This window comes from Sapajus apella, unplaced genomic scaffold, assembly GCF_009761245.1.
Source record: "Sapajus apella isolate SASKATOON/1434 unplaced genomic scaffold, GSC_monkey_1.0 scaffold48, whole genome shotgun sequence".
NCBI lineage: Eukaryota > Metazoa > Chordata > Mammalia > Primates > Cebidae > Sapajus > Sapajus apella.
Window position 1 is genome coordinate 2,767,968 of NW_022436988.1, and position 10,752 is coordinate 2,778,719.

At 50.4% G+C, this 10,752-nt stretch overlaps 1 protein-coding gene across 3 annotated transcripts in view; it reads right to left on the bottom strand.

Moving 5' to 3' along the window:
* Nucleotides 1-10,752, bottom strand: part of RNF213 (ring finger protein 213) — a 117,441-nt gene that overhangs the window by 104,969 nt on the left and 1,720 nt on the right. For all 3 annotated transcript variants that reach the window (XM_032241418.1, XM_032241417.1, XM_032241419.1), the window contains exon 2: nt 987-1,150. In XM_032241418.1, the coding sequence (XP_032097309.1) occupies nt 987-1,150 (164 nt within the window). The remainder of the gene's footprint in view (nt 1-986; nt 1,151-10,752) is intronic.

A 10,752-nucleotide genomic window follows, 5' to 3' on the forward strand; every position in this document is an offset into this window, starting at 1 on the left:
CTCTTCCAACTGTTCTCCTTCAACATATCCAGGACACTCCCCTCGAGAGCCTCCCCTAGCACTCCAACTGGGACTCTTCCCGAGGTGGCATTCCCTTGGTGTCTAACACACCTAAGGGGCCGTTGGAGGCCATAGGGAGGCAAAAGATGGCTCGGCCACACCCTTCTAAGAAGGGCAACCTGCCAGCCAGCACATTTCCAGAGCACTCACCCTGCACCCAAAGCTTCAAAGCCCCTCTGGGCATGCACCCTCAACATAGAGACCTATGGAAGCACAAGACACGCACATGGCAGAAGCTCAAGTCCCTGCCCTAAACTGCAAGGCACCTCAGAGCCTGCACCCTCAATGCAAAGAGACACACGGAAGCATGCGACACACACAGCAGCAGCTCAGGCCCCACCCCCAGCCACAGCTTCTGGGAGGCACATGCATATTGGATCTAGCAGAAAGAAAAGGAAGACAGAGGCCGGGCAAAGCGGCTCATGCCTGTGATCCCAGCACTCTGGGAGGCTGAGGCAGGTGGATCACCTGAGGTCAGGAGTTCAAGACCAGCCTGGCCAACATGGTGAAACCCTGTCTCTACTAAATACAAAAAATTAGTCGGGTATGGTGGTGCATGCCTATAATCCCAGCTACTTGGGAGGCTGAGGCAGGAGAATTGCTTGAACCTGGAAGGTGGAGGCTGCCGTGAGCCAAGATCGAGCCACTGTACTCCAGCCTGGACAACAAAAGTGAAACTCTGTCTCATATCTGTCTCAAAAAAAAAAAAAAAAAAAGGAAGGCGGAGGCCCCAGGAGGTGTGGAACCCACAGACTCCTGCCAGAGCTGAATCAGGTGCAGAAGGGCTGCTCTGCTGCAGCCTTGTGGGCAGGTTCAATGGGCTGAGACATGGTGGCATTTTCGGGGCCGCTGGGCAGCTGTGCAGTGAGATTGTCCTGGGCAGACTGAGCAGCGGGGAGCGGGGGAGCCAGGGGCAGTGCACTCACTCTTTGGACAGTCCAGGAGGCATCAGAACAGGGGTCGTCTGAGTTTTCTTGCCAACCCTCTGAGACCAGGGACAAGCACGGGCTCCCTTCCTCCTTCAGCTCCTGCCCACACTCCATCTCTCCCTCCGGGGCCGATGCCACTGTGGAGCTACTGTTCTCAGAATCTGTAACGGTAGACGAAGGAAGGATCAAATCTCAGAGAGAAGCACGGGAGTGTTAGGAAGGAAAACCCAGCATCCTCCCTGCGGGTGCACTGAAAGCATCACCCTGCTCTGCCTCCGAGGCCCTGCATTGGGCCTGCTGATCTGAGCAGGGTAGGGGTTCTGCTCCAGGTGGGTAGGAGGGAGCCAGGGACCCCAGCCTCAGCACAACAAGGGTGAATCAGACAGAGACCGCCCAGTCCAAGCACCCAGCCCTTCCCTCCCCAAGTCCAGATCAGTGGATTTACCTGGCGCTGTACTGGGATATCACCGCACCTTAAGCACCTCTAAGACAGCCTGTTACACTTTCCTCCCCTACCCCCAACTTCCTCCTGTCTTCCCCAGGGTGGGCTCTCTCCCAGTGGCGGCCCAGGGGTCTCCCACAACTTCCCTTGTCCTGGCAGTAAAATGCTCACCCACGCAGAGCTGCCACACAGACAGCACAGAGCACCTGTTCTGCCGGCCCCGACCTCACGCCAGCCTCAGCCGCGATGCGGACGTGCTTTGTCCGTCTCCACCAAAACTCGTGTTGACGTCTGATCCCCAACGTGCCAGTGCTGGCAGGCAGGGCCGGTGCGGGGGGCTGTGGGTCATGAGGGCAAATCCCTCACGAATGGCCCGGTGCTGTTCTCGGTGGTGGGGTGTCACTCTCGAGAGCCTAGGTCACTGCTCCCGGGAATGGATCAGCATCTGCCAGGGTGGCTTGTTATGAAGCCGGGATGCCCCTCGGGCTTCGTCTTTCGCAGCTGTCAGCATCCCCATCAGCCTACTCTGCCACGTTGTGACGTGGCACGAGGGCCCTCACCAGAAGCCAGGCCCAGGCCTCGGAACTTCTCCATCTGCAGAACGGTGAGCTAAAGAAACCTTTTTTTCTTTTTCAAGTACCCAGGCTCAGGTGTTCTTTTATGGCAACAGAAATGGACTAACATGCCCCTCAAGGAGTCCCTGTTTTCAATCCTGGGTCTTGATGACCCCACCACTGCCTGACACACACTCCAGATGGTGCCAGGCCAAGCCTGCATTTCTGTACAGACCCTTCTCTAAGGCCCCAGGCCTGCCCCAGCTGCAGCCCTGCTCTGGGCACTTCCTCCCCACACCCATTTCGATCACCCAGTTTCGTCACTGCCCTCCCCTCCTCTGAGACCTGGAGGGCAAGGACCACACAGTCCTTTTCCCTTTGAGTGCCCAGCGTTGGTGCATCCAAGAGCTCAAGAATTAATGAAGTTCATCAGCAGGACTCAAAATTGCTAACAAATACTCTAAACATCTACAGATGGCCGGGCGCGGTGGCTCAAGCCTGTAATCCCAGCACTTTGGGAGGCCAAGGCGGGTGGATTACGAGGTCAGGAGATCGAGACCATCCTGGTCAACATGGTGACACCCCGTCTCTACTAAAAATACAAAAAATTAGCTGGGCATGGTGGCGTGCGTCTGTAATCCCAGCTACTCGGGAAGCTGAGGCAGGAGAATTGCCTGAACCCAGGAGGCGGAGGTTGCGGTGAGCCGAGATTGGGCCATTGCACTCCAGCCTGGGTAACAAGAGCGAAACTCCGTCTCAAAAAAAAAAAAAAATCTACATACATACACACACATGAAACATCACAGCCAGAGAGTCAGAGCTGGAGAATATCTGCAACCAGGAACCCAAGGCCCATCCTCTGGGAGCTGCTATTTCACCAACTCCAGGGATTCTGAACCTGCCCCTCCCACCAGCCTGCCCTCCCACCAGGGGCGGGCCCTGGCTAGCTTAATCCAGTCAGGACCTGACATTTACCCTGGCACCAGTGATTGACTAAGGGAAGGGCCAATTAGCAAGAAGCAGGGAAGTATCCATACTTCTGGAGCCTTACTGGAGTTTCTGCCACTCAACGCATTCTGGAAAGACCATCAGACGGTGCTGGGAAACCACTGTCTGTTCTCCTTCACCTGTCGACCGAGCTGGCAGTAGAGATGGTCAGAGCCATCAGGACCAGAGAAATGGAGCAGAGCTCTAGTACACTTGGACCCCTCAAGCCTGGAGTTGAGCAGAGGTGGCCCAGCACGTTTCTCTTGTGGAGCAAGCCCAGGAGAGCTGGGTTTCAGGCTGTGCCCAGTATAAACAGTCTCAACAACCACAAGTACCAACCAAAACCAAACGAGCTTCCCTAAAGAAAGACGGGCCATTCCAGGAAATACACATCCAAGTGGTCTCTTAACTTCCAAAGAGATGCCTGGCATGCCCGCTGATCAAGGAATCAGAATGACACCCCTGCAATGCCATTTCCACCCAACGACTGGCACAGATTAACAAGATCGAGGCTGGGCGCGGTTTCTCACACCTATAATCCCAGCACTTTGGGAGGACAAGGCGGGCGGATCATGAGGTCAAGAGATTGAGACCATCCTGGCCAACATGGTGTAACCCCGTCTCTACTAAAAATACAAAAATTAGCTGGGCGTGGTGGCACAACTGTAATCCCAGCTACTTGTGAGGCTGAGGCAGGAGAATCACTTGAGCCTGGGAGGTGGAGGCTGCAGTGAACAGAGATCGAGCCACTCCACTCCAGCCTGGCGACAGAGTGAGACTCAGTCTCAAAAAAGATCGATCATTGTCAATGCCAGAGAGAATGTGAGTAGAACTCTAGAAGGCAGGGACCTGGGTGTTGTGGCAGGCACCTGTAATCCCAGCTACTTGGGAGAGGCTGAGGCAGGAGAATTGCTTTACCCCAGGAAGCGGAGGTTGCAGTGAGCCAAGATCATGCCACTACACTCTAGCCTGGGGGACAGAGCTAGACTCCATCCCAAAAAAAAAAAAAAAAAAAAAAAGGCTGGGCATGGTGGCTCATGCCTGTAATCCCAGCACTTTGGGAGGCCAAGGTGGACAGATCATGAGGTCAGGAGTTCAAGACCAGCCTAGCCAACATGGTGAATGTCATCTCTACTAAAAAATACAAAAATTAGCCGGGCGCGGTGGCTCGTGCCTGTAATCCCAGCTACTTGGGAAGCTGAAGTAGGAGAATTGCTTGAACTGGGAACCAGGAGGCAGAGGTTGCAGTGAGCCGAGATCGCACCACTGCACTCCAGCCTGGGCTACAGGGCAAGACTCCATCTCAAAAAAAAAGTAGCTAGATTCAGAAATAAAAGACATACTTAAATAACACTTGCTAAACAATTTACATGTTAACTCATTAAATACTCAAGGCACTTGTATAGAACAGGGTTATCCAGAGAGCAGAAGCAATAGGATATGTAAGTAGGTAGGTCAGCAGGTGGATGGGTAGATGGATGGATGGATGGATGGATGGATGTAGATAGATACATGCATACATAGAATAGATGGATGGATGAATAGATAGATAAGCTAGATGGATGGACAGACAGGATAGATGAATACACAATACAGATGGATGGACAGACAGATAAAATGGATGGATGGATGGATGGATGGATGGATGGGATGGATGTAGATAGATACATGCATACATAGAATAGATGGATGGATGGACAGATAGATAAGCTAGATGGATGGACAGACAGGATAGATGCATACACAATATAGATGGATGGACAGACAGATAAAATGGATGGATGGATGGATGGATGAATGGATGGACAGACAGATGATAGATGACGGACAGATTAGATGGATAGGTAGGTGGATAGATGGACAGGGTGGATGGATGGATAGATGGTGTGATGGTGAATATCAAGTGTCAACTTTATTGGGCTGAAGCATGCCTAGATAGCTGCTCAATATTGCTCTGGGTGTGTCTGTGAGGGCGTTGTCAGAGGAGCTTGACATTTGAGTCCACGGACTGGGAGAGGAAGACCCCACCCTCCATGTGGGTGGGCACCATCTCGTCAGCTCCCAGCATGGCTGGAGAAAAGCAGGCGGAAGGTGGGGTAGGCTGGCTTGCTGAGTCTTTTCAGCATGAGGTTTTCATCTTCCTCCTACGCTGGCTGCTTCCTCACACTCCTCCTGCCCTTGGACATCAGACTCCAGGTTCTTTGGCCTTTGGACTCTTGGATTTATGCCAGTGGGTTGCCAGCGGGATCGAGGGTCTTCAGCCGCAGACTGCAGGCGGCACTGTCGGCTTCCCTGGTTTCAAGGTTTTTGGACTCAGACTGAGCAACTACTGGCTTCTTTCTTTCCCAGCTTGCAGACGGCCTACCACGGACTTCACCTTGTGATCGTGTGAGCCAATTCTCCATAATAAACTCCCTTTCACACAGACGTATATCCTATTAGTTCTGTCCCTCTGGAGAACCCTAATACAGACTTATAGATAGATGGGTAGATAGGATAGACGGACGGACGGACGGACGGACGGACGGACGGACGGAAGGATAATTGATAGATAATAAATGGATGGATAGATGGCTGGACAGACAAACGGATGGATAGCGAGGATGGATGTATTAGGAGAATCAGCCTCCTCAAGTCCTGGGATTACAGGTGTGGGTCATCACACCCAGCCCTGGGCAAAAATTTCTCACAAGACATACATGTGGCCAAGCAATAAATGAAAAAAATCACTAATCATTAGGGAAATGCAAATCAAAACCACAATGAGGTCTCATTTCACCCCAGGTAGAATGGCTATCAAAATGAAAAATAATAATAAATACCGGTGAGGGTGTGGAGAAAAGGGAATTCAAACACTTGGTGGGAACGCAAACTAACACAGCCCCTACAGAGAATAATATGGAGACTCCTCAAAGAACTACAAAGAGGGGAGCGCGAGTGGCGGCTCACGCCTGTAAACTCAGAGCTTCAGGGGGCCAAGGCAGGCACGTCACGAGGTCAGGAGTTCCAGATCAGCCTGGCCAACGTGGTGAAACTCCGTCTCTAAAAAAAATACAAAAATTAGCTGGGCACAGCGGTGCACACCTGTAGTCCCAGCTACTTAGGAGGCTGAGGCAGGAGAAACACTTGAACCCAGGAAGCAGAGGTTGCAGTGGGCCAAGATCGCGCCAATGCACTCTAGCCTGGGTGACAGAGTGAGGTTCCATCTCAAAAAAAAAAAAAAAAAAAACAACAACTACAACTAGAACTACCATATGATCCAGCAATCTCCCTATTGCGCATTTATACAAAGAAAAGAAAATCGGTATATCAAAAGGATGTGTGCACTCCCATGTTCACTATATGGGGTCCACCTGACTACCCAACAACAGATGATGAAGAAAATGTGATACATATACATAATGGAATACTATTCATCCCTAGAAAAGAATGAAAATCAGCCACGTGCAATGGCTCACGCCTATAACCCCAGCACTTTGGGAGGCAGAGGCAGGCAGATCACTTGAGGTCAGGAGTTCAAGACCAGCCTGGCCAACATGGAGCAACCCTGTCTCTACTAAAAAATAGAAAAATTAGCTGGGCGTGGTGGTGCACGCCTGTAGTCCCAGCTACTTGGGAGGCTGAGGCAGGAGAATCGTTTGAACCCAGGAGGCAGAGGTTGCAGTGTGCCAAGGACCAGCCACGGCACTCCAGTCTGGGAAACAGAGCAAGACGCTGTCTCAAAAAAAAAACAGAAAAAGAAAAGAAGAGAAATCCCATCATTCACAGCAATAGGGGCGGAACTGGAGATCACTATGTTAAGTGAAATAAGCCAGGAACACAAAGTTCAACCCTGCATGTTCTCACTCATACGGAAGCTGAAAAAAAGTTGATCTCATAGAAGCAAAAAGCAGAACAGAGTATACCAGAGGATGGGAAGGGCAGGGGGACAGTTGTGGGGACAGGGAGACATTTGTTAAAGGACAGGAAACTCCAGCCGGATGGGAGGAATGCATTCTAGTGCTCCACAGCCCTGCAGAAGTCTACAGTTAGCAATGATGTATTACATAATTTCAAATAGCTAGAAGGGGGATAATGAATGTCCCTAACACAAACAAATGGTCACTGTTCCAGATGACGGACATGCTAATTACCCTGATCACTGTACATTACATGTATCAAAACATCACTACATGTCCCATAAATATGTACAATTATTATGCGTTAATTTTTAAAAGAACATAAAAGAGACTTTAACAATATTCAGTGAGCCACGCTGTAAACACGCGCTATCACCCAGGCTTTGCTGTTCCATTTCAAGAGCACAGGCAGAGTGGATTTGACATAATTTTTTTTCAGACAGAGTCTCACTCTGTCACCCAGGCTGGAGTGCATGACCCGATCTCTGCTAACTGTAACCTCCACTTCCCAGGTTCACGCAGTTCTTTGCCTCAGCCTCCCAAGTAGCAGCGATTACAGGCGCCTGCCACCATGGCCGGCTAGTTTTTGTATTTTTAGCAGAGACGGGCTTTCACCATATTGGCCAAGCTGGTCTTGAACTCCTGACCTCATGATCCACCTGCCTCGGCCATGCAAAGTGCTGGGATTACAGGCATGAGCCACTGCGCCCAGCCTTTTTTTTTTTTTTTTATCTTAAGACAGAGTCTCACTCTGTCACCTCGTCTGGTGTGCAGTGGCGGTCTTGAACTCCTGACCTCAGGTGATTCACCCACCTCAGCCTCTGAAAGTGTTGAGATTACGGGCATGAGCCACCGCTCCCAGCCAATACCCCTGGTCTCAATGTGCCAAGGTCATTCACAGTCACCACATCCTGCCAGAATTGGCATCATTCTTAAGGGCCCTAGAATGTTCTAAATGGTAAATGGCCTCTCACCTTTAAGTCATCCATTAGCCCCTACCAGGAGAGTCAGCCTGTCCTTTGAAGCTCTGAAGCCAGGCATTGACTTCTCTCTAGCTATGAAAGTTCTAGATGCCATCGTCATCCAATACAATGCTGCTTCATCTGCATTGAAAATTTGCTGTTTGCCAGGCGCAGTGGCTCACGCCTGTAATCCCAGCACTTTGGGAGGCGGAGGCAGGTGGATCATGAGGTCAGGAGATCAAGACCAACCTGGCTAACATGGTGAAACCCTGTCTCTACTAAAAATACAAAAAAATTAGCCAGGCGTGGTGGCAGGTGCCTATAGTCCCAGCTACTTGGGAGGTAGAAGTTGCAGTGAGCCGAGATCGCACCACTACACTTCTGGGCAAAAGAGCAAGACTCTGTCTCAAGAAAGAAAGAGAGAGAGAGAGAGAGGAAGGGAGAAAGAAAGAAAAAGAAAAGAGAAAGAAGAAAGAAAAAGAAAGAGAAAGAAAGAAAGAAAAAAAGAAAGAAAGAAGGAAGGAAGGAAGGAAGGAAGGAAGGAAGGAAGGAAGGAAGGAAGGAAGGAAGAAAAAAAAAGAAAGAAAGAAAGAAGACCTCCATCAATGACCTCAGCCAGATCTCGTGGAGAACTTACTGCAGCTTCTCCACCAGCAGTCGTGGCCTCACCCTCCGCTTTATGTTGTGGAGATGACCGCTTTCCTAAAACCTCATGAACCAATCTCTGCTAGCTTCAAACTCTTCTCTGCAGCTTCCTCAACTCTGTCAGCCTGCACAGAATTGCAGAGCTAGGGCTTTGCTGTGGATTCGGCTGTGGCTTAAGGGAATGCCGTGCTGGTTTGATCTCTCCAGACCTCTCAAATTCTCTCCATATCAGCAATAAGCCTCTTTCACTCTAATCATTTGTGTTCACTGGTGTAGCACTTTTTTTTGAGACGAAGTCTTGCTCTGTCGCCAGGCTGAAGTGCAGCGGCGTGATCTCGGCTCACTGCAACCTCCAAATTAACTGAGGGTGGTGTAGCATGCCTGCAATCCCAGCTACATGGGAGGCTGGGGCAGGAACACTGCTTGACCCGGGAGGTGGAAGTTGCAGTGAGCTTAGATGGCCCAGTGAACCCGGGTGACAGGGCAAGAGTCTGTCTCAAAACAATGACATAAAATTGAAAAAAATAAAGTGAGAGGCATGAGACTCTTGTTTTCACTTGAGCACTTAGAGGCCACCGTAAGGCTTTGTTTTTCTTTCCTTTTTTTGAGACAGGGTCTCACTCTATCACCCAGGCTGGGGTGTAGCGGGACAATCACGGCTTACTGCAGCCTCAACCTCACAGGCTCAAGTGATCCTCCTGCTCCGGCTAATTCTTGCTTTTTTTTCTTATTTTTATTTTGTAGAGATAGGGCTTTACCATGTTGCCTAGGCTAGACTTGAACTCCTGGGCTCAAGTGATCTACCCACCTCAGCCTCCCAAAGTGCTGGGATTACAGGCATGAGCCACCACGCCTAGCAAGGTCGCCACCTTTTAATCCATGTTTCAGCCAACGAAACAAAGGGTCAGAGCCCTTCCTACCGCCACCAGCTGCGGCACCAAATGCACAATCTCTGCTAGTGGCCCACACTCATAAACTCAACCTGACCCAACGTTCTGTCATTTGGGAACCCAATGTCACCAGCCTGGCCAGCGTCTTCCCGTGTCCCTATCCCGACTTGAATGATCCCATCCTTTGCCACCCCATGTCCTCACTTTTTTTCCTTTTTACATAGAGATGGAGTCTTTCTACATTGCCCAGGCTGGTCTCAAACTCCTGGGTTCAAGTGATGCTCCTACCTCAGCCTCCAAAAATGCTGGGGTTATAGTTGTGAACCACGGCATCTGACCCAGGTGCCCCCACTTTCAAAGAAGACATCCAGCATGCTGAGAGCTCAGCCTTTGTTGTAACTCCGCCAATCGCGTGAGAGCTGGTGCTCCATTGTCTACAATTTCAACCCTGTGGCTACAGGAGAGAAGAGTCCGACCCAGGGCACACCAAGAAACTCTCAGATCATTTATGCAGAGCTGCAGCCAGACACTGAATCCCTGAGTTCATTCTTTTCCCCGCTTTCTCGGTGATGCTGGGAGCAACGAAACAGCATCATTCTATTTTTTGGTTTTCGATACATGTGTAAAAGCATCACACACAGAGACACCAAATTCCTGGCCTCTTACGAGTGGTGAATTAGGAGTTTCAAGTGCACTTGCTTTGCATGCCTTTATAAACAGTTCATGCTTCGAAATACCAGTGCTCTCTGCACTGTATTAACAGAAGTAGAGCCCTCAGGCCGGGCGCGGCGACATGCCTATGATCTCAGCACTTTGGGAGGCCAAGGCAGGTAGATCACCTGAGGTCAGGAGTTTGAGATCAGCCTGGCCAACATGGCAAAACCCCATCTCTGCTAAAACTACAATGAGCTGGGCGTGGTGGTGCACATCTGTAATCCCAGCTACTTGGAGGCTGAGGCAGGAGAATCGCTTCAACCCAGGAGGCAGACATTGCGGTGAGCCATGACTATGCCATCGCACTCCAGCCTGGGCAACAAAAGCCAAAAACTTGGCCAGGCGCAGTGGCTCATGCCTATAATCCCAGACCTTTGGGAGGCCAAGGCAGGCGGATCACGAGGTCAGGAGTTCAAGACCAGCCTGACCAATCATGGTGAAACCCTGTCTCTACTAAAAATACAAAAATTAGCCAGGTGTGGTGGCATGCGCCTGTAATCCCAGCTACTTGGGAGGCTGAGGCAGGAGAATGCCTTGAATCTGGGAGGTGGAGGTTGTGGTGAGCCGAGATCGCACCATTGTGCCCCAGCCTGGGCAAAAAAAGTGACACTCCATCTTAAAAGAAAAAAAAAAAAAAAAAAAAAAAAAAAAAAAAAAAAAAAAAAAAAAA